Raw genomic sequence first — 24073 nt, 5'->3', positions numbered from 1 at the left:
TGTGACCTCTATGAGGCAAACTATAGCAAACTTCTACGAGTCATTAAAAATGACCTGGAGCGTTGGGATACACTCCCTATCTCTCTGATAGGGCGTGTTGAAAGTATCCGTATGAACGTTTTACCGAGACTACTCTATCTATTCCAGATGCTACCGGTGGAGATTCCCAAATCTACCTTTGACACTTTAGATAAAATGATAACTGGATTCATTTGGCAAAAAACGACCTAGAATCAGATTGAAAACCCTGCAGTTACCTAAACCCAAAGGGGGCCTCAAACTCCCAAACTTCAAATATTATTACTGGGCTGCACAACTTAAACCCTTATTAGTATGGCTACAGAATAGTGCAGATACTCGCTGGCTGGAAATAGAGGAAAGCAGGTGCTCAATTACCTTTCTTAGATACTCCTGCAAAGGAAATGACAATCTGGACAAAAAACACCCTCAAAGTTTGGAACAAAATACAATCGGCTTTTAAATTATCAAAACAGATTTCACTTTTATCAAATATAGGATATATGAAGACATTTACACCGAACAATTTAGATTCTGAGTTCAAAAACTGGTCTAATTATGGGCTATCTCATATCCACCAATTAATTAATAAGGGGAATTTCAAAACCTTTGAACAGATAAAAAGTGAATTTGGCCTCCCTAAGACGGACTTCTATAGATACTTACAACTTAGAACCTTTGTGACGACACACAACAATTGGACTAAACTTCTTGAATCTACACCTATAGAAAATTTCCTAATGGATACAAAGGGGAAAGGGAAATGATAAAGTAATTAGTAAAATATATGACCTGTTTCTGTCCATAAATGTGCACGATTCCACAAACATAAAGCATAAATGGGAGACTGAATTGCAGGAGTCAATAGCAGGAGACACATGGGAAGAAATATGTACTGAAGCACAATCCATCCATCCATCCATTTTCTGTTCACCCTTGTCCCTAATGGGGTCAGGAGGTGCTGGTGCCTCTCCAGCTACGTTCCAGGCGGGAGGCGGGGTCACCCTGGACAGGTCGCCAGTCTGTCGCAGGGCAACACAGAGACATACAGGACAAACAACCATACACACACACTCACACCTAGGGAGAATTTAGATAGACCAATTAACCTAACAGCCATGTTTTTTTTTGGACTGTGGGAGGAAGCCGGAGTACCCGGAGAGAACCCATGCATGCACAGGGAGAACATGCAAACTCCATGCAGAAAGACCCCGGCCGGGAATCGAACCCAGGACCGTCTTGCTGCAAGGCAACTGTGCTACCAACTGCGCCACTGTGCAGCCCACTGAAGCACAATTAACAACAAATTCTAATACATGGAGAGAATTCAAATGGAAAGTAATAGTCCGGTTTTTCAGAACGCCAGCAATAACCAGTAAAATGAACCCGACACAACCCAGTCCATGCTGGAGAAACTGTGGGACGCAGAATGCAAATCATACTCATATCTTTTGGGCTTGTCCTAAACTAAGTGTATTCTGGGAGGACATTTTTGAAGCTCTCAAGGTAATTTTCAGAAGAAATGTTCCAAAAACCCCCTTGGTGGCAATTTTGGGAGTAATACCCGATGGATTGGACAGGAAGGATGATAGATATCTTCTAAGAATCTTGCTCACAGCAGCATTGAAATGCATAACTATCAGATGGCTGAAGCCAGGACCTCCTACATATAACACATGGATGAAAAAAGTTTGGGACATTCATTTGATGGAAGAAATCACATATTCCTTAAGGCTTCAAAAAACAGTTGTTAATATAAGGTGGAGCTTCATGCCGTTATTATTTCAGTGACACAATTACAGGATTGGCCTTTTGCACTTGTATGTTCTCTTGGGTCGGTCTAAAATACCATGGTGTAAAAAACTTTAACTCAGGGAGGATTTAATCGTATGTTTTGTATTTATTTTATTTTGCTGTTATCTGTCTGTTGATTCCGTTCTGTTTTTCTGTAATCATTATTACATTTGTTAAGAACACCTACTGTCTCATCTCCTGCTGCCAAGTTATAATGCAGATGATAAATGTCAGTAAGAGACGGAAGAATGTAACTATGAACATGTGTTGTAAAAAAATAAAATAAAGTTAAAAAAAAAAAAGAAAAGCTTCATCTGGTCCTTTCCAGTTACCTAAAACTGGATCCCGTTGTTCCCAGTGTTCCCAGTGTTCCCAGCAGCAGGAATAGAAATGAATTGAGACTCATTCTGGTCACGCTGATTGTCTCCACATGAATAAAAATCTATAATAATACATCTTTAGGCTTCTGGGGCAAAAACAAGATGAAATCAATATTTCTGACTCAATTATTGATTTATTTATTGATTTGTTTTTCAAATTTAGATTTAATCATGAACCGGAAAACATTTTTTATCCAGATAGTTTTCATTTCTAAGGAGTTTTACTCACATTTTACCTTCATTTTTATCTCAATCTTTTATCTGATTTTGGGTTGATTCAATTTTATCTCATTTATTTTCTGACTTTTTTAAATTCTGGTTTGTGCCAAGATTTTATTCTGATCCTATTTTGATTTTATTTAGATTTTTATGCTATGTGATTATTATACATTCAGATTTCATCTTGTTTAACATTAAATTTATTCTCATTTTATTTGGATTTTTCAGGCCAGAATTTCCTGATTCTTTTTAATCCTAATTTTAATCAGATGTTGAGGTTGAGAGGTCAGAGGTCAGAGGGGGAGCTAAACGTCTGACGCTACAGGCCCAGCCAGCATCTTAAAGGTCAGAGGTCAGCTGTTGTCTGTGTGTGGTTCTGGTTCTGTTGGGTCTAAGTAACGCTGTGGTTTCTGACGTCGGCTCCTCAGCGAGTCGCCTGCAGGCTGGCAAGGCATGCTGGGAAAGCCCCGCCTCCAGCCGTGAAACTTTGCACAACTTTGTCCCGACAGACTGAAGCTGCTGCAAACAAAGAGAACCCCTCCGGGCCCAGACGGGGCAGCCGCCTGCAGAACCGGCCCGGCTGCAGCGCCGCCAGCATTTAGCTCCTCCCCCCGGATGTTTGACAAGTTCTAACAGGCCAGAACCAGAACTTTAAACGGGTCGAGCAAAAACACAACAACTGAAACAAAAACAGAGCAGAGAGGAAACCCGAGAGGAGAAAAACCACCAGAAACCAGGACGGTTCTGATCCAAACGGGTTCCGATCCAAACTGCTGGAGGAGACTGAAGCCACAAACAGGAAGAGAGCAGCAGCCTTCTGGGCTCAGATAAGGTCAGAAAATAACGGGCTAAAAATAAAAGCCTCGGTCTCCACGGAAACACACAGAAAACACGCTGAGCAGAAACACACACAACCAGAACCAGAACCTCGACCCGGTTAGAAGAACCCGTCAGACTGAAAAACATTTAAATCTGATTGAAGATCAGAAGAGTTTGCTGAGTTTTCTCTTCATCTGCTGCAGCGTTTTTATACGGCAGAGAAAAAATGGATCCGTTTCATCATGAAGGTTTAAATAATGAAACATTAAAATCACAAGCATTTGGTAGAAGCTGCAGATTGTAACTTCCATAAAAAACATGTCAGATAATCTATGAAAAGATTGATCTCCTCCCTGATCAATTATTTCTGTCTGAAGATATCAACCAAAACCAGAACCATCAGAACCCGTCCCGGGTGCAGAGGGACATGCGGTCTGGTCCGCTCTGCAGACGTCGGCTGGTGTCCTCAGGTTTCCATGGAAACAGAGGTTTGGTTTAGCCCTCTCAGAGGTTCCAGAACCAGGCGACCCAACAGAACCGGCTGAGTCAGAGGAAACTCTGCCTGCCTTTCCTGTGAGTCAGCAGACGGAAACATTTACCCAGGATGAGGTGAACGCGGACGGAGAGCTGGTTCCTCAGGACCAGGATCGGCTTCCTGCCCTTTCTGTGGAAACAGAGACACAGTCAGAACCCGGTGCCGGTTTTGGTACCACAGCAGCAAGGGTCGGGGGTCGGGACTCAGACTCACGCCAGGTCCTGGTAGACGGTGTCCAGCTCATCCCGCTGCTCCGCCAGAGACGAGTCCAGGTCCAGGTACGTCCCGCTGGGAGACACCTGCAGGGCGCAGTCCTCCAGCTGCAACACAACCGGATCGGTTTCACTCCTAGCTGGATGTTAGCCACAGACTAGCTAGCTAGATGTTAGCAACAGACCATCTAGCTCAGAGGTGGGCAATCCTGGTCCTGGAGGGCCTTAGACGTGTCCTGTAACTCTTAGACGTCTCCCTGGTCCAACACACTTGAATCCAACAGCTAAATCTCCTCCTCAGTGCAGTCAGGTTCTCCAGAGTCCTGCTAATGACCTCATTATTTGACTCAGGTGTGTTTAAGTAGAGACACATCTAAAAGTTGCAGGAGACTTTTAGGCCCTCCAGGCCTGGAGTTGCCCACCCCTGAGCTAGCTGGATGTTAGCCACAGACCATCTAGCTGGATGTTAACCACAGACCATCTAGCTGGATGTTAGCCACAGACCATCTAGCTGGATGTTAGCCACAGACCATCTAGCTGGATGTTACCCACAGACCCGCTAGCTGGATGTTACCCAGACCCGCTAGCTGGGTGTTAGCCACAGACCATCTAGCTGGATGTTAGCCACAGACCATCTAGCTGGATGTTAGCCACAGACCATCTAGCTGGATGTTACCCACAGACCCGCTAGCTGGATGTTACCCACAGACCCGCTAGCTGGGTGTTAGCCACAGACCATCTAGCTGGATGTTAGCCACAGACCTGCTAGCTGGATGTTAGCCACAGACCTGCTAGCTGGATGTTAGCCACATACCTGCTAGCTGGATGTTAGCCACATACCTGCTAGCTGGATGTTAGCCACAGCTGGATGTATTCAAACTTTATCGGAGTTATTTAATGAGGAATAAAAACATGAAATAAATAAACTGGATTATTTGTATTAAAAGAATATAAATATAGAGACTCAAGCTGGGAAATATTGAAGATCACAGGCTTCATTCATTTATTTATAGATTATGAATCATTTTGCAGCAGCGACGTCAGAACCAGAGAGAGAGAGAGTGTGTGTGTGTGTGTGTGCGTGTGTGTGTGGGTGTGTGTGTGTGTGTGCACGCGCATGTGTGCACCGTAAACAGATCCAGCAGCAGCTGCTGCCACAACAAACAGAACCAACTCAACTGGACCCAGAAGGATCTGGAACACAGACGATCACGACCCAAACTCCACCAGAACCAGAACTTCCTGATCCAGAACCATTTCTCTAGCGACGTCCAATCTGGTCTAGTAATCGTCTCTAGTCCTCCTGGCTCTAATCGGACCTCGGCCAGTCAAGCAGCACAGACAGAGGTTCTGGACCAGTAGAACCAGTAGCACCACATTCTGCCTGCTATTTCTGGACTGGAGCTGAGGAAGAGGAGGATGATGAAGCTCAGCTCCACATTTTAAAGCGATGCAGTAATTGCAGCGTGTTGGTTCTGGTTCTGGTCTGGTTTATCAGAGTGAGCTCACTGCCCAGCTTTAGAAACTGATTCTCAGGTTTTCTGAGGTTTGGTAACGTTCAGTGGCCCAGTTCGGCCTGATTCTATTGGACCAGGCGGTTTGGTTCTATTGGACCCAGTTTGATCCAGAGTGTTGCTGTGGTGGAAGCAGGGAGATTCTGGGTTCGAATCCCAGCGCATAATAATCAGCTCTGTCTTCCAGTTGGTGGTTCTGAAGCAACCGGACTGAACCAGAACCAGAACTGGCCCGGTAAACTCGTGGCATCAGATTGTAACCATGGTAACAACAATCACACTTTTTTTCTTTTACAGTTTTAGAAAGTGAACTTTAAGTGTTGAAACCAACAAATCAAATTTTAAATCTGCAGACCTGAAGGCTTCATCAGCTGACAGTGGGCGTGGCCATAATAGTGGGCGTGGTTATAGTGGTGGGCGTGGCCCGTTTTGTTTTTAATACGATTTTTATTATGCTTTATTATGAAACAGAGCAAAGAGGTAAATCTGGAATTTGATCATTTAGACCAGGGGTCTCAAACTGCAACTTTTAGAACAGAATAATGAGGTTGTTAGTGAGGCTGGGAGACCTGATCCACACCAGGAGGAGGTCATGAAGTCGTTTCATTCCAGCGCTTTGTACCTGTGGTACATCTAAAAACTGCAGGACAGCGACTGGAGGCCTGGAGTTTGAGACCCCTGATCTAGAGGTTTATTGCAGGTCATTGATAAATATTTAAATTATGAAACCCAGAAAATCTCCTGAACGTCGCAGAATGTCAGGCGCCCAGGCGTAGCGCCACCTGTGGTCTGATCGAGGAGGACCTTCAGACGGACAGGCAGACCAGAAGTCTGGTCGGGTCCAGGTTCTGATCAGAACCACCGGATCGACCCGTCCAGTAGAGGAGAAAGGCAGACTGCTCCTTTAATCCTTTAAACAGGAAGGAAACGCTGCAGTTAGCTTATCGGATGCCCCGCCCACTTCCTGCTGGGGGCCGAGGAAGAGGATGAAGACTGCACACCCTCCCAGGCTGCGGAACCGGCCCCAAGGCATGATGGGAACAATCAGAGGTCTGAACACTCCTGCAGGCCTCAAACGTCTCACAGCAGACTGGACTCGGACCGGTCGGGTCCAACTTGTCATCGTTACTAAAGGTCAACAACCTGAAGTTTAAATAGGAGTTTTCAGTTCTGATGCATTTTATGATCATAAAAAAAATCTGGAAAATTTTCTGATAATTTAAAGTTTAAATAATAATAATAATAATAATAATAATCTCTTACTGTGATAAACAGAAACTTGTTTTTTTTAAAGTATTTTGGCAGTTAAAAAGTTCAAAGGTTAAAGGTGACTCAGATCCTGGTCTGGGGACTGACAGGTTCTGGTTCTGGTGGGTTCAGGTCAGACAGGTCTGTCTGTCTCCGTCTGAGGACTCTGACCTTTGACCTCTGGCTCCACACTGAGTCGCCTCTGAATCATTTTGCGGCACTTTGCTCACTTCCTGTTTGGCAAAACGGAAAAAATCTGCCAGGAACAAGAGGACTGGGAGAGAGACTGGGAGGACTGGGAGGTTTGTCTTCAGACTGGTCGTTTCCTCTGCAGTACGGATTTCACTGAAGCCTGAAGGACCAATCAGCTGCAGCTCCTGAAGCCCCGCCCCCTGGTCTACCTGCCCAGGTGCTGGAAGCACCGCCCCCTTCACTGCTGGTTGCTCAACAGGTGAGCAGAAACTTTGACCCAGATCAGAACAGAAAACCTCTGACAGCCCAACACAGAAACATCAGAACCTCCAGAACCAGAAGATCCAGCAGAACCTCCACAGACCCGGTTCCATCTCAGCAGAACCGGTTCTGGTCCACTCTGGTTTCCAACTCCGGTTCAGATTGTTGTGGTTCTGCTCTCCGAACGTCCCATCACAGCCTTCCAGGACTTTGACTAGGCCATTGTGTGTGCTGTGGACCGGCTGCTGTGTTTGATTCCCGGTTCTGACCCGGTTTGGACCGGGCCTCAGCTACTGAAGAGGTTCACATTTATCTGACGTGTTTCCGGTCAGTAAAGAGGCGGGACTTCCTGCTCCTCCGGACTCACCTGTCCAGGTGAACCTTTAACTGGACCGGACTCGTTTTGTGTAATTATTCATCATGACGTCACCCTGGCTACGAGACACCTCACCCTGGAAACCTTTCCTCCCTCCATGCGCCTCACCTGACAGATTTTGGCACTAAGCTCACGCTGAGCCCGGTTCCGGCCCGGTTCGGAGTGTGACCCACCTTCAGCGGCGCCCCGAGCAGCTTGTGGATCCCGGAGATCTGCTCGCTCAGCGGCTGGTCCTCCTCCAGGGAGACAGTCGGAGGTCTCCGCGGTTCGGGAAAGTTTGTGCAGATGAACGGGTCCGAGTCCTCCAGGTACTGGACCCGGCAGGTGACGGAATCCATGGCCGAAAGTCAGCGACCAGACTGCGGCTGCGCTGCTGGGGGAGAGTCGGTGCGGCTCGCTGCGCCGCGGAGGAAAGTTTAAACGAAGCTGAGCGCAGGAGGACCTGGCTGCACAAAGGGGCGGGGCCTAGGGATGACGTCAGGCCCATATTTGGAACTGGCATTTTACCACACACAACCAGAGACTACATCCGGTTTGGCCTTTCAGAATAAAGCTCATCCGATCAGAGAGCCGGCCTTTCGCTTTAGAAAATAAATCCAGCTGAATAAATTTGTTTTGATTTTCTGATTCAAAATAATAAAGAGGTGAAATCAAAGATGGCTTCTCTTCATAATCTGAGCAACACGTCACTATGACATCACTGCTCATATATAATAGACTACAAAATAAATGAATGTATGACTAAAATAATGAAGTTAAAAGAAAACTAAGAAAATAAGAGGAAAGAGGAAAAATGGAATCTTAGATCAGTGGTTCCCAAAGTGTGGGGCGCGCCCCCTATGGGAGGCGCAGTGCCATTGCAGGGAGGGGGCGGGGGGACAGGAAGCAGTATGGATGAATGAAAAAAACCAACACAGTTACACAAAAGTGTTTCACTGTAAAGATGGTTTGTGGTTGAACAATATGTGACCAGTTGATTGTTTTTTCTTTTTGGGGCGATTTTGTTGTAATCCATAGGGGGGCCCAGAAAATCTTTGGGAACCACTGACTTAGATTATGGTGATAATCTTAGTTTAATACTGTAGTAAACTATAAAACAATTTGTTAATATTCAGATATAATACACATTATATAATTAGGTTGGACAAATTCTCATTTTTTTCTATGTGTTAAATGCAATTTTTGCCAAATTAAATAGTTTATCGAGCCGTTTGTTTATTTGCATATTTATTGATACTTTTGGCAGGTTCAGTCCTAAACAATTAAAAACAGAAAAATAAAATAAAGTTTTCTGCTCAATCACATTTAACACAAATACAGAAAACTTTTTTAAACATAATATTTGGGATTTAAAGCAATAATCCAGGAGGCCTTCAGAGCCCAAGCAAACTGAAAATATTCTCTCATCTCCATTTCAAAGAGAGTTCTGGGTCTGGTTCTGATCCAGTTCTGCTGCTGGCCGTTCAGATCGGTTTATCTGAACTCCAGAAGAGGCAGAAATATAAATCTGAAATAAATCTGAGCCAACTTGAACTCAGGATGCTAACCTGAACTCCAGCAGGAGAAACGTTTTCATCTTTAACGTCCAGCAGAAACAGAAGAGACGATTTGATGACTTCACCGTAAACAGCTGTTCAGTCCTGCAGAACCTCCAGAACCTCCAGAACCTCTGGGTTAACTTTATATCTTTACATGTTTTCCAGCATCCATTACAGTGAACGCCAGGTTTTTAATGTGAAGGAGTATCCTAGAAGTTCCGGTTTGGTGGTGAGGGTGTTTGCTCACGTCAGAATGACATCATGAGCTCAGGGAGTCGCGTGGAGCTGCTCTGGGATCAGTTTAGAAACTAAACTTGATTCCATTATTTCAACAGACCGGGGAGCTGCTCCACAGCGCCTTCTGGCGGCTGAAGCACTGCATCGCATCAGAGGACAGTTACTACTAATGTTTTATTTTATGGCTTCTTCACCCGTTTCGTCTTGTTTAATTGAATTTTTATTTTAAGGTTTCGTCTCTTGCCGGTCCTTCTATCCTCCGGAGTTTTGCATTTTAACTCATCAGTGATTTTCACTCCGTTATCAATCTTCCCTGTCAACATTCTTCATGTTATTCTACATTCCTGAGACCTTTTTGAGCATTTCTCCTCTCAGCGCCTCCTGGTGGCAGCATGTTGGAGCAGCTCTGCTGGACACTAAGCAGCTGGAAGATTTTCTGCTTTTACCTTTTAACTTTTGCAATGTTGTTATGTCGCGTAACCATAGCAACGAGGTGTTTTTACAGGTTGGAGCAGCTGATAAGCATCTCAAAAGCTCAGATGAACCGTGAACTTTGACCCCGGTCAGAGAGGAGCTGATCAGGAGGCTGATGGAAGTTCAGCCATGTTTTCCAAGAATCGTTCCGAACTCCAGCGTCTCTCTGACCAAAAAGCAGTGACTCGTCTGCTGCCTGGATGCTAAGCTGTCAGCATGTCAGTCAGAGGCCTCTTCACATTCGCTGCCACACTGACTGCTACTGGAGATGCTTTATGGTGTTTTATGAAAGTGGTTCTCCATCCAGAACGGAACTTTCTTCTTTAACTTCTGCAGAACTTTCTGAGTCACGTTGATGTTCTGAAGGGAATCAGCAGTTCAGAGATTAATAACATAATCTGAATTATTGCAATTTAATTTGTTGGGATTAATAAATGATTATTTATTCTGTTTTTCTCTCCACCATCCCTTCATATCTGCATGCAGAAGAGAACCATCATGATTCTAAGGTTTCCTTTTAATCTGAAACATTTTGGGACTTAAAAAAAAGTATTTATTTGATTTTCTGCCTGTGGATTCGAGCAGCTGGAACATTTTCCCTCCAACTGGAGATGAGAAGAAGAAGCAAAAATAAAAATATAGGGTGTAATATTTTTTTAATCATAAAATGTACTCTGCTTTTCAATCATTGTTATAAAATAGAAGGTAAAATAATTGATTGAAATGTTATTTGTCATGCTCATCTTTCTGACTGGCTGCTTTTCTGCTACTGTTAGCGTCGCGGCGCTAAATGGAAAAGTTTGTGACCAGAAACAGCAAGAAGGAACAGTCCAGCTGCACAAACAATAAGTGAATAAAAATGAGAGATAATAATATATTATTATTATTATTATTATTATTATTATTATATGGATGCATGTTGGATGATTTTACAGTAAGTCACCTGCAGATGGAAACCAGCTGAAGCTAAATCTGTAGAAAATCTCCGCCACTTGTTTTTTTAACATCGTCCCTGATAAATAATCAAACTGAGCTGATCACACGGTGCCGTTCATGGCAGCTCCAGCAGGGGGCAGCAGCGCTCCACGGCTCCTCCGGTCCCACGGCTTGCAGCGGGGTTGCGTAAGAAACGTGATGAAAGACACTGAAACACACACACACACACAGTCTGTGGTTGATTATCTCGCTCTCTTATCGATCCATTGATCATTCTGTCACATCAGGCCACGCCCACAAGGCTTCTAGCAGGCCGTTGCCATGGTAATCGCTCTAACCAGACCTAGACCGCAGAGTTCAGCTTCATCTGGGAGGAGAGGAACAGTCAGGGGATGGCATGTAGGACTTCACTGACCTTTGACCTCACAGGTGAGATTTCCTCAACTAGTCAGAAGATCCCAGTTAATCCAGTTAGATCACTGGTTCTGGTTCAGCCTCCAGCAAACCTGTCAGGGTGGGAAGACAGCAGGGTGTACTTACTTTCTTCATTTTCTCTATCTTCTCTAAATAATGCCAGTCTGGATCAGCTGGGTGTTTTCTGGAGTCAGAACCTGGACGGGGTGTACATACATTTCACCTGGGGTGGGTCGGTTGGTCAGTCGGTCAGTCACTTGGTCAGTCGGTCAGTCAGTCACTTGGTCAGTCGGTCAGTAAGTTGGTCAGTCACTTGGTCAGTCGGTCAGTCAGTCAGTCACTTGGTCAGTCGGTCAGTCAGTCGGTCAATCAGTTGATTGGTTGTCCAGCTCAACATGTCTTTGAGTTAAAAGATATTTAAAGTTTAAAATACGGCTAAAAGACATTATTAACAAAACCTAAACAGAAAATTTAAAGTTTCTTAAGAAAGGAAAAAAATACAGTTAAAATAAATATTTATTCTCTTCAGTTGTTTCATCCTAGTTAAAGTGTCCAAATATTTTGATCCATTATTGACTTTATTAGCTGAAGTTGTTAACATGTTGTTAGCATGACCAGGAAGTGGATATAGTTCAGGTGAATGACCTCTGACCCCAGGCTGTGTTCACATACTGACGTTTTCCTGTTGCTGTTTCTGGATAAAATCTGAATGAATCTCAGCCTGGAGGAGCAACTGGAGGCTGGCAGCCCGCCAGGCTGATGAAGGCCTGGAGGTAAATTCATCCGTCCATCTCCAGTCTCAGGTTTCAGCCCTCCGGCCCCCGTCCTGCTGACTCGGCTCTTTATCCCTCGGATCAGCAGAACCTCCAGAATCTCCCAGCTGCTGTTTCTCAACCTCTGGGCCGGTTTCCAGAGGGAAGACAGACGTCCTCACAGCAGGACGGTCGTCCAGGCGTCCTGGACTTACGCAAGACAAGTGATGGGCAGACGGAGACCTCCTGACCCCTGAGTGACCTCTAACCCGGCCCTGATGTTCTGCAGCGGGTCGGTGCGGTCCAGCAGCAGATCATTCTGTCACACGGTGAATTATTGGGAAGTAAAAACAGAAACTCAAAAATATTTTGTCTTTTGTGTTTATTTTTCAGATGTATCCAAAGACCAGAAACGGCTCAGAAAGACTTTAAGTGTCCAACTCGTCACTGTGAACCACAGCATCAACTCAGGACTTTGACTAGGCTGTTGTGCTCTGCAGTTGTTTATTATTGTAACCAGGTTGCTATGTATTGCAAATTTTTTGCTCAGGTCCCTCTTGAAAATGAGATCTAGATCTCAACGGGGTTTACCTGGTTAAATAAAGGAATTAGTGAAAAACATTTCAGCAACAAGACAGTTCATCGTTCCACAGAAACATCATAAAGTCGCCAATTATGAAACAATAAACGTCACGTTTTGTCTCATCAAATACAAAAAGAGGAGACAAAACTGGTTCTGGTTCTGGTTCTGGAACCAGAACCAGAACCAGAACCAGAACCAGAGCCAGGACCTGAGAGGTCTGAAGGTTGATCCAGCAGATCTTTAATGAAAACATGATGAGTTTCTCTGATCTCCATCCAGGACATTTCATCCCAGCGCTGCGTGTCCCGAGGCCGAAACATCGTCAGTGACCCCTCACACCCCCACCATGGACTGTTCTCCCTGCTGCCCTCTGGAAAGAGGTTCTGCAGCATCCGGTGCAGGTCCACCAGGTTCTGAAACAGCTTTTTCCCACTTGCCATCAGACTGCTGAACTCTTAACTGGACTGCACTTAAAAACTGGTCTCCACTTCATACCTTGCACATGTACAGAGCTAAATAACTTCTATTTTACTGTCATTCCTGCACTTTATATTTTATATTTATATTCATATTTTATACTGTATTTTATTTTATTCTGGAGTAACCTCACAACATTGGAAGCTTAAACATTGTTCTGAGCCGTATGCAACGAAATTTGGTTCTGTATTCACCCTGTGCATGAAAATGACAATAAAGTCAGTCTAAGTCTAAGTGATCTGAGACTTTAGTCTCTGGTCCTGGAAATGTTCTGGAGCTGCTAGAAGGTCCACTGTGGAACCCAAGGGTCAGGTCAGAGGTCAGCCTCTGGTTTACAGCTGGAACAACTGAAGCTGACTCTAGATCTATAGCTCTAGATTGTTCCTCTTTAGGTCCAAATATAAAACTTCACTTCTTCCATGATGGACAACATCACTCCACTGGTTCCAGTAGTAACTGGGACGGCCCAGCAGCAGTCTTCATCCTGTTGGCTCTCACTCCACCTATTGCCCAACCCTGCTGGGATTTGACCTCTTGACCCCGGCTGCACGCCTCGCTCAGAGCCTCAGCTCAGAGGGGGCCGCGCCCCCCCCCTAACCCCCCCGACCTTTCCCCCACTTCTTGGGCCAATCAGAGCTTACAGGAAGTGGGTGAGGGGTGGCGGCGGGTTGCTCAAGCAGCCGGCCTCCTTGTTCTTCCTCACACTCTGAACCGTGTGTTTCTGCATCGCCGCTCCCCGGGGGGGGGGAGGGGGGGGCTCTAACGATGAAGAGATGAAGTTATTAACGAGGCGCTGCTGACGGAGCGGCTCCGGGAGGCGCAGCGTTCTGTCCCCCAGGACCAGAACCGGTCCAAACAACCGGCAGCTCCCTGCATCAGCTGGAGCCTAGATCTGGTCCTAGATCTGGACTCATCTAGATCTTTGATCCAGTTTGGTGGGTTTCAGCAGAACCAGAGGTTCATGTTCATCTCACCTACAGCTCCTGTTGGTAACCTGCTGTAACCATGGCAACCATACCTCCCGACAGTTTCAGACACGATCGTGTTCCTGCATGTGTTGTGAACAGCCCAGGCTCCTGCATCCTGTAACCATGGCAACCAACAGGTAAGCGACGGAGAGATTTAACTGCAGCGGGGAGGAAACGGTCTCAGTCCTTCAGGCGCTCGGTCTGCGCTGATGAAGCTCCCCTCGCCTCAGGATGCTGAACGCATGAACCAGATCTGTTCAGTGATGCTAACAACGGCCTCACCAAAGGGGGCGCTAATGATCCCGATGCTGACCTCTTTCTGATGTTTGGCCCTCTGCATCGCCGTTTCCATGGAAACCACGTGACACCAGCTTCACTGAGACAAACCGAGCAGCCGCTCCGTCCAATCAGGAGGCGGGACGCCGGAGAGCCTCAGTCACCGAAACATTTCGACTTTGCCAACATTTCCATCGACGCTAAAACAGATGTTTTTACTGTAATTTAAAAAGTTTAATTTACTCACATTTCTGTTGATCCAAAATGACATTTTCTGTATTTTTACATCTGTTGGTAAATTCATGTTATTATATTTATATTAAAACCAGAAATTATAGTGGAAAATATACTGCACAACATGTTAAATACATTGAAATATTGTTGAAACAAACTGCAGAATTAAAAGTAATTTTTCAGTAATCAATAGTTTGGAGTCAATAATTCAAACTCAGAAATTTGCATGGCAACATTAAAGCAGAGCTGTAAACACCTGACCAGTTTTATACCAGGAAAATACTGAGTTCAACCTGAGATGCTACATTAGTGTGGCATCATGCAGTTAGCATGATGCTACGTTAGCATAGCATCATGCTAACTGCTGCGGTTTATGAGTTTTAGCAATCTGCAGCTCCTTTAATAACATGACTGCTCACATATAAACTGGAAAAGGCTCAAAAGTTTCCATGGATTTCAAAGTCCTTCAGTTCATTTAGGAGGGATGGAAGGCAACCTTTGACCTCAGTCAGGATTTGACCCCAGAAGAGACTAAAATGGCATTTAACTCAGAGAAAGTTCAGGGTAAAGCTAAACGTTTCTGCTGGTGAACCGGTTCCAGTCCGTTTAGCAGCTTCTCTGGTTCTGATGAATGAGGCGTGTGTTTCCACGCGTCTGTGATTTGACTAGGCTGGATTTACGGCCTCTCCGTAACAACTGCAGCCGCTCACATGAAATAACTCATGTTTAGGGGAAGAGCAGGATCAGTGGAGCCGCCTGGCGCTGATTAGCTGGATGTGGAAGAACCGAGACGCTGATTGGATCCAGCAGGCCAGTCAGCTGGAAAACTGATGGGTCTGGATCCAACATGGCCGCCGGGGCCCCGTCGCTCCTGTTGGACTCGATGACGGGCAGAAAGCTTGGAGGTGAGAGATCAACACACCGTCTGGTTCTGATCCGCAGAACCCTCACCTGTCCAGGTAACCATGGCGTCTGTCGCAGCCAATCAGAGCCCAGAAGCCTCTCCCTTCTCCTCCACTTGGACGGCCTTCGTCCTCCTCTTCCTCCTGCTGAGGTCAGTGCTGCTGCGGGCAGACGGCCAACCTGGTTGGCCGAGCTCCCAGTCGCCACGGCGATGCAGACGACACGTGAACAGCACGCTTCCAGTGTTGCTCAAAGGTCCCTGGGCAGACCCCCCCACAGACACACACTGATGTGTTCAGAGGTCACACACACACACACACACACACACACACACAGAGTCGTGTTTTCGTGTCTTGTGGGGCCTTTCCATCCAACCATCCATTTTCTGGTCACCCTTGTCCCTAATGGGGTCAGGAGGTGCTGGTGCATCTCCAGCTACGTTCCGGGCGAGAGGCGGGGTCACCCTGGACAGGTCGCCAGTCTGTCGCAGGGCAACACAGAGACATACAGGACAAACAACCATGCACACATACACTCTAGGGAGAATTTAGAGAAACCAATTGACCTGACAGTCATGTTTTTGGACTGTGGGAGGAAGCCGGAGTACCCGGAGAGAACCCACGCACGCACAGGCATTAACTTCCATTCATTCTGCAACACAAAGCAGCAATTCTGTTCACCATCTCACATTGCAGACAGAAATGGTTCCCATAAGGATATAAAAACCTGGTTCTCTCTCTCAAACACACACACACACACACGCACACACACACACACACACACACACACTTTACCATTTAAACTGACCCAAAATAAAATCTCATAAAGAGACTGAACAGTTTTTTGTTGCTGATGATTTCATTTCTTTACTTTGCCCCGTCGCCTGTTTTCCCAGCAGCGCCACCTTCAGGAAAAGATTCTCCAGTCGGGTTGCACCGTTTAACTGGACGCTGCGTTTCCGTTACTGATGACCCAAATCTTTGTCGATTTTCTGCTAAATTTGTCGATTTATGTCGACAAAACATCATTTTTAACGGCGTCGTTTCCATTAATCAAGAGATTAAACTAAAATCAATATGTTTGTTCACATGATAAAAACATGGCGGCGGTGGCATCAGAGTAGAGGAACCGGAGAATCGTAGGCGGAGGCCTCTGGCCTCAAGGCCGGCGTCAACGGTTCGACTCCCGGCCTGGTGACCTTTCACCTTTCCCCCCTTAAACTGGAGGTTATTGTGGGAAACGTTCTGATCTGGAGCTCATTGTCCTGAGACATTTCCTCCGCCTGCCTGCAGGGGGAGCTACAGAGCCATCAGCTCACCTGTACCACCAGCAGGTAGATAGATAGATAGATAGATAGCATTTATTGTCATTGAACAGAATTCAACGAAATTTCCATTGCAGCTCCCGTGCAAAAGGTCAAATATATACAGTATAAATAAGCAAACACACAATAATAATAATAATAACAATATATACAACTAAATTAACTAAAGGCACTCAACCACACCAAAGAAGTAGCAGCAGGTCCAATTATGGCAAAGTACAGATAATGTGACAGTGCAAAGTGCAGAACAATATGGCTGTGTGGGGGTGGGGGATATGTATGTGTGACTGCGAGGTTATGATATGTGTGGGAGGGGGGGGAGGGGGGGGCGGCAGGGAGTAATGGCTCTGACGGCTGTGGGGAAGAAACTGTTTCTCAGTCTATTTGTTGTAGTCCGTATATTCCTGAACCGCTTGCCTGATGGCAGCGGCACAAACAGTCTGTGGCCCGGGTGGCTGGAATCCATGGCTATGGATCCAGCTCTCTTCTTGACCCGGTCTGTGTAAATGGAGTCCAGGTCTGGGAGGGGGCATCCCACAATGCCTTGTGCTGTTCTCACCACCCGTGTCAGTTGTTTCCTCTCCAGTGCTGTGCAGCTACCATACCACACAGTCATGTTGAGGCAGACGATGCTCTCAATCATCGCCCTGTAAAAGTTCACGAGCAGCCGTGAGGAAAGTCCAGCCCGTCTCAGTTTCCTGAGGAAGAAGAGCCTTTGTTGTGCTTTCTTCACCAGGTGGGAGGTGTTTGTGTTCCAGGAGAGGTCAGAGGTGATGTGGAGGCCCAGGAACTTGATGTTGTCCACACGTTCCACCACTTCTCCATCTATGAGAAGGGGAGTGTGAGCCGTCCTCCTGGACCTTCTGTAATCCACAATGACCTCCTTGGTCTTCCCTGTGTTCAGCACCAAGTTGTTGGCTGAACACCACTGAGTGAGCTGCAGAATCTCCTCTCTGTAGTGGGTCTCGTTGTTGTCTGAAATGAGACCCACTACTGTTGTGTCGTCCGCGTACTTCACGCGGCCTTGCTGTGAATGCTGAGCAGTCTGTGTCTCTACGACCTTCCTGTCGCCTCCTGATCCTCCTGGGATCCATCCGATTCCTCTCGTCGCTCTGCAGCTCAGCCAGCCTCCCATAATTCCTTGCAGCTTGATCAGCAGCAGATTTATGAGCTGCTGCGGCAGCTGGCGCTCCGTCAATCATGTGACCTCATCAGAAAGCTGTCAGAGCGGGTCACCTGCTGCTAGCCTAGCCGCGGCGCGCCCTGCCAGGCCGCAGCGCTGAGTTATGGTTCGGCTTTAATGCGACGCAGCAGCAGCCAATGAAGCAATTACCTCCAGAGCCGTAAGTCATGACACCCACAGCGGCGCAGGGCGGAGGCTTCTTCACGCTACTGGACCGGTTCCATCCGGTTCTGATCCGCTCTGGGTGCAGACGAGGTACACTTCCCACCCATGCTGAGAAACAAGGACGAGTCAGGCTGCTACCTGCAGGAAGGGTCAGAGGTCACCATGGAGACCCATCAGAAGCTCACAGCTGGAAACCTGACTTCACTTCGTTTACAGTTTCACTTGATTCATCCTTAAAGGCCAAAGGTTATCAGCAATGATTTGGGTTGTTTAGTCAGTTTTAAAGTCACATTTCATTGATTCATTTATAAATGTTACAGTTTCAAACTAACATTTAGTTAACAAGCTAAATAGTTGAAATAGTAAAAGGTGAATTTACTTTGACTAACCCATTCTAAGCCATGAGTCAACTCTGATAATCCATCCCATAATGCCTGTTTATTATGGGATGGCCGCTGACCTTTGACCCCAGTCCTATTGCAGAACTGGGTCTTTTATGACGTTTTTTCAAGATGGCCGCTGGCTAGGAGGGAGTGTGTGGATCTGTCCGGCAATTAAGTAAAAATCTATTGAATATCTGAAATACAACTAAACATCCAAGCAAATGTTGAAGTTCTGCACTTTGATCTAAAATAGTAAAGGATCCGATAAACGTTCACACTGGAACAGAGATTGATGGTGATCAAGTCCCAGAGAGAAAAATCAAACTATATCAAATAAAACAAATAAAAGAGGGGTGGGGTAGAGTCCCTCCCAGATGTTTGGGTTGAGTCCCAAACCGGGTTAAGAGAAAAATGGAACCACAGATTTCTAGGTCAGTGTCCTAGTTAAAGTCCTTAACAGTGAATAAGGCAGATGTTTCTTGAGTTTTGGTTTTCTAAATTAAGGGAACTAGACCTAAAGACCTTTATGGGAAATAAAGACCCTCTTAAAGGAGTAAGAGGCAGAGCCACCACAAAGCTGATTTGTTGGATTCTGCGAAGACGTTTGCAGTCTAAAGAGGAAATCCCACCCAGTTCAGGACCAACGGGTCAACGTGGTTCCAGAACGCAATTTCCTCCTCGGGAAGAACTGTTTGACTATCTGATAATGAAATATTAAAAAGAAAAGAAAAAAAGCAGAGGAAAATGAATAAAGAATAAAAATGCTGAACATAAATCTTAAATCCTTTGTGGATTGGTTCCCATACTGGGAATGTCCAACAGGAGACCGACAGTCGTTCCCTGAATGGACCGTTGTTCCCTGAATGGACAGTCGTTCCCTGAATGGACCGTTGTTCCCTGAATGGACAGTCGTTCCCTGAATGGACCGTTGTTCCCTGAATGGACCATCGTTCCCTGAATGGACAGTCGTTCCCTGAATGGACCATCGTTCCCTGAATGGACAGTCGTTCCCTGAATGGACCATCGTTCCCTGAATGGACCGTTGTTCCCTGAATGGACAGTCGTTCCCTGAATGGACAGTCGTTCCCTGAATGGACCATCGTTCCCTGAATGGACCGTTGTTCCCTGAATGGACAGTCGTTCCCTGAATGGACCGTCGTTCCCTGAATGGACCATCGTTCCCTGAATGGACAGTCGTTCCCTGAATGGACCATCGTTCCCTGAATGGACCGTCGTTCCCTGAATGGACAGTCGTTCCCTGAATGGACAGTCGTTCCCTGAATGGACCATCGTTCCCTGAATGGACAGTCGTTCCCTGAATGGACCATCGTTCCCTGAATGGACCGTTGTTCCCTGAATGGACAGTCGTTCCCTGAATGGACCATCGTTCCCTGAATGGACAGTCGTTCCCTGAATGGACAGTCGTTCCCTGAATGGACCATCGTTCCCTGAATGGACAGTCGTTCCCTGAATGGACCATCGTTCCCTGAATGGACCGTTGTTCCCTGAATGGACAGTCGTTCCCTGAATGGACCATCGTTCCCTGAATGGACAGTCGTTCCCTGAATGGACAGTCGTTCCCTGAATGGACCATCGTTCCCTGAATGGACAGTCGTTCCCTGAATGGACCATCGTTCCCTGAATGGACCGTCGTTCCCTGAATGGACAGTCGTTCCCTGAATGGACCATCGTTCCCTGAATGGACAGTCGTTCCCTGAATGGACAGTCGTTCCCTGAATGGACCATCGTTCCCTGAATGGACCGTTGTTCCCTGAATGGACAGTCGTTCCCTGAATGGACCATCGTTCCCTGAATGGACAGTCGTTCCCTGAATGGACAGTCGTTCCCTGAATGGACCATCGTTCCCTGAATGGACAGTCGTTCCCTGAATGGACCGTTGTTCCCTGAATGGACCATCGTTCCCTGAATGGACAGTCGTTCCCTGAATGGACCATCGTTCCCTGAATGGACAGTCGTTCCCTGAATGGACCATCGTTCCCTGAATGGACCGTTGTTCCCTGAATGGACAGTCGTTCCCTGAATGGACAGTCGTTCCCTGAATGGACCATCGTTCCCTGAATGGACCGTTGTTCCCTGAATGGACAGTCGTTCCCTGAATGGACAGTCGTTCCCTGAATGGACCATCGTTCCCTGAATGGACAGTCGTTCCCTGAATGGACCATCGTTCCCTGAATGGACCGTCGTTCCCTGAATGGACAGTCGTTCCCTGAATGGACAGTCGTTCCCTGAATGGACCATCGTTCCCTGAATGGACAGTCGTTCCCTGAATGGACCATCGTTCCCTGAATGGACCGTTGTTCCCTGAATGGACAGTCGTTCCCTGAATGGACCATCGTTCCCTGAATGGACAGTCGTTCCCTGAATGGACAGTCGTTCCCTGAATGGACCATCGTTCCCTGAATGGACAGTCGTTCCCTGAATGGACCATCGTTCCCTGAATGGACCGTTGTTCCCTGAATGGACAGTCGTTCCCTGAATGGACCATCGTTCCCTGAATGGACAGTCGTTCCCTGAATGGACAGTCGTTCCCTGAATGGACCATCGTTCCCTGAATGGACAGTCGTTCCCTGAATGGACCATCGTTCCCTGAATGGACCGTCGTTCCCTGAATGGACAGTCGTTCCCTGAATGGACCATCGTTCCCTGAATGGACAGTCGTTCCCTGAATGGACAGTCGTTCCCTGAATGGACCATCGTTCCCTGAATGGACCGTTGTTCCCTGAATGGACAGTCGTTCCCTGAATGGACCATCGTTCCCTGAATGGACAGTCGTTCCCTGAATGGACAGTCGTTCCCTGAATGGACCATCGTTCCCTGAATGGACAGTCGTTCCCTGAATGGACCATCGTTCCCTGAATGGACCGTTGTTCCCTGAATGGACAGTCGTTCCCTGAATGGACAGTCGTTCCCTGAATGGACCATCGTTCCCTGAATGGACAGTTGTTCCCTGAATGTAAATGTTCCATCAGTTCTCTGGTGTCAAAAACAAAATTAGGATCAACAGACTCTTCAGTGGCTGGAGGTGATGAAGGTCTTCCTCACCTTCCTCATCTTCTCGTTGTCTTTCATCAGCTGGTTTTGTAGGAGGGACATCATCCGGTCCATGGAGGACAGGTTTGAGGAGCTGAGGTCAGAGGTCAGATGCACTGCAGTGAGGCTCTGACAGAGGGAAAGAGAAGAAACCAGTAGAAATCGATTAGGCTTGTTTTGTTGTTTTTTCTATATATATGTATTTATGAATCTTATTTTAACCTTCTGCATGATCATATAGTTTTAGTCATTTCATATCCATCCAGTATTATGGAACGGTTTGTCAGAGAAACCTGACGGCTCATTGGTTGTAAAGCTCTTTGAGCTGCTTGTAGTATGAAAGGGTCCCTTATCAATAAAATTTATTGATTGATCCTTTTCTTTTTTACCCCTCCAGGGGGTATTTTGTGGCTCTAATGCCCCTTATATGACAGCAGGGTGACAGGAAACGGGGAAGACATGCGGCAAATGTCGTCGGGTCCGGGAGTCGAACCCGCGACGGCCGCGTCCAGGACTCGCTAACCGCTGCGCCACCACGGCACGCCCCACTGAGCCTTTTAAGAAATAAAATCATTTTGTTTATTCAAATACACAAAAAACAAACAAAACAAAATGTTTAAACATATTAAGGCCTGTAATTTGGACTAACAAAATTATGCCATTGAAATATGACAAGTAAAACGGTAGAGAACATTCTAAGCAAAAATATGGTTTTGAAATAAAAGTTTAAAATAAATAAATATTTTAAAAAGCTGAACCGTTGTAAATACAGACTCTAAACATTTTTAAAGAATTGTTTTTCCTCTCCTTTTTTGAAAATCTTTGCTGAGTTGCATAAATAATGTAAAATAAATAAAAATATATATATATTTTATTGTTAAGAATTAAAGATCATTAATACTGCAGTGCATTTTATATTTTGGTATACCATATAATATTTGGTTGCATTTCAATTGAACAGAAGAAAGTTCCTATAAAATTCAGCTGTGATAAAGTTGAACTTAGAGGTTAAAAGACGTTTTGTTGTCCTGGAAATATCAGTTATAATACAATCATTTTCTTATTTGTTAGTTAATGAAGCGCTTCAGCAGAAATATGATCAATTATTTGCTGTAATCCTAAATTATATTGAGATCTCTCTCTTTTGTATGTGTAGACATAGTTTAAAACTTAAAACAGGATCCTGAACATTAGAGTTGAATTCAAACATTAAAATATGTTTAAAAGACAATTGAGGAAATTTTGAAGCTTCAGTAAATTTGATAATTACAATTTAAGAAAATATACAAAATTGAGGACTGACTGTAAATGTAGATGAAATTTTGACTGACTCCAAATTCTGATGGCAACGTTTGTTTGTGTTTGTTTCATATGGAGCGAATATTTGTTTGTATGTTTTGTGTTTGATAAACGTTGTTTACTAGACTAAAATAATTAGTATGAATAGATCATTTTTGCTTAATGAGACTTTACATTGTTTTTAGACAAGGTTGAAAACTAAAATCAACCTAAATTCAACTTTCAAACTAGATTTAAATAGATTTCAACCTTTATGCAGGTTTCTAAGCTCTGATCTTCACTAACCGAAATCTTCTGACTAAAACAAACTTGATGCAGTTTGTTGATGGCTCTGCATCATGTGACCATGCTGTTGATCTAACTTTGTTTGCTTTTTGCATAAAACATCTACAACAGGGGTCTCAAACTCCAGTCCTGCAACTTTTAGATGAGCCTCTGCTGCACCTGAACAGAATAATGAGGTCATTAAGGTTCTGGAGAACTGAGCTACACCAGGAGGAGGTCATGAAGTCGTTTCATTCCAGCGTTTTGTACCTGAGGCTCATCTAAAAACTGCAGGACTGCGGCCCTCGAGGACTGGAGTTTGAGACCCCTGCTCTACAACATCTATCTTTGGCTCTATGTTCAAATATTTTCCTGCTAAAACGTCTGCGCTAGTAGCACTAACTGAAGCATGAAACTAGTTGCTTGTGTGATTTAATTCTCACTGATTCCAAGTTGTTTGTGCTTTTGAAGTTCTGTGAGAGCGAAGACATTTTGCTCAGGATTGGTGGTGAGACCGTTCCTTACTCCTCTTAGGTTTAAGACTTTTTTCAGCCACTGCCGTCTCTGTGTGAAAGTGAGGCCTATGAAACAACCCATTGAATTTAAGCTTATAATGCTGATGATGACTTTGTTGCCACTGGCAGTGAAAGAGTCAATGCACCTTCAGCAGCAACCTGCCCTTCTGTCACTTACTGACGTTGAGACGGTGCAATCCTTTAAACCAGGGGTCTCAATCTCCAGTCCTGGCTCTCAGCTTCCAGGGGCCTCAGAGCGGCCCCCGGCCCGCTGCAGCGGCTGCAGCCTGCACGGGCGCGTTTTGACAGCCTGAATAAATCAGCGGCGTGGAGCTGCTGCCAAGCTGATGATGACATCATGGCTCTCAGGCGTCTGCGCCGCTCGCCGCTGCTCCTCCCTGACTGGCTTCAGCTCATCCCAGGATGATCGCTAACAGACGCCTGCAGCTCCGCCTCCGGGCCCCAGAATGAAACAAGTTTAAAATAAGAAGATAAACTTAAAATCTTTCTGCCTCTGTGTCATTGATGA

At 45.7% G+C, this 24073-nt stretch overlaps 1 protein-coding gene and 2 long non-coding RNA genes across 10 annotated transcripts in view; all 3 read right to left on the bottom strand.

Moving 5' to 3' along the window:
- Positions 1–8189, bottom strand: part of fhod1 (formin homology 2 domain containing 1) — a 33390-nt gene extending 25201 nt beyond the window's left edge. For 6 of the 7 annotated variants that reach the window (XM_028016098.1, XM_028016099.1, XM_028016100.1 and 3 more), the window contains exons 1-3: positions 7742–8188; positions 3979–4085; positions 3830–3894 (exon numbers count right to left, since the gene is read on the bottom strand). In XM_028016098.1, the coding sequence (XP_027871899.1) occupies positions 3830–3894; positions 3979–4085; positions 7742–7906 (337 nt within the window). In that variant the 5' untranslated portion in view covers positions 7907–8188. Of the gene's footprint in view, positions 1–3829; positions 3895–3978; positions 4086–7741 lie in introns of all 7 variants that reach the window. The other variant, XM_028016101.1, reaches the window with a different exon arrangement.
- A 1356-nt stretch (positions 8190–9545) lies between these two features.
- Positions 9546–11858, bottom strand: LOC114143786 (uncharacterized). Its single transcript, XR_003595317.1, has 2 exons — positions 11169–11858; positions 9546–10961 (listed from the first exon to the last, which is right to left on the bottom strand). It is a non-coding gene; the product is annotated as an uncharacterized LOC114143786 (long non-coding RNA).
- Positions 11859–13156: 1298 nt separating this feature from the next.
- Positions 13157–21948, bottom strand: LOC114143785 (uncharacterized). 2 transcript variants are annotated; one of them, XR_003595316.1, is made up of 4 exons: positions 21479–21948; positions 18018–18170; positions 15409–15646; positions 13157–14423 (listed from the first exon to the last, which is right to left on the bottom strand). It is a non-coding gene; the product is annotated as an uncharacterized LOC114143785 (long non-coding RNA). The 2 variants fall into 2 exon arrangements; XR_003595315.1 differs by lacking the exon at positions 15409–15646 and having other exon boundaries at positions 21479–21944.
- Positions 21949–24073: the final 2125 nt, after the last annotated feature.

Source organism: Xiphophorus couchianus, chromosome 4 (genome assembly GCF_001444195.1).
Source record: "Xiphophorus couchianus chromosome 4, X_couchianus-1.0, whole genome shotgun sequence".
NCBI classification, from domain to species: Eukaryota; Metazoa; Chordata; class Actinopteri; order Cyprinodontiformes; family Poeciliidae; genus Xiphophorus; species Xiphophorus couchianus.
The sequence above is the reverse complement of the archived record's forward strand: the minus strand, read 5'-3'. Positions and strand labels throughout refer to the sequence as shown.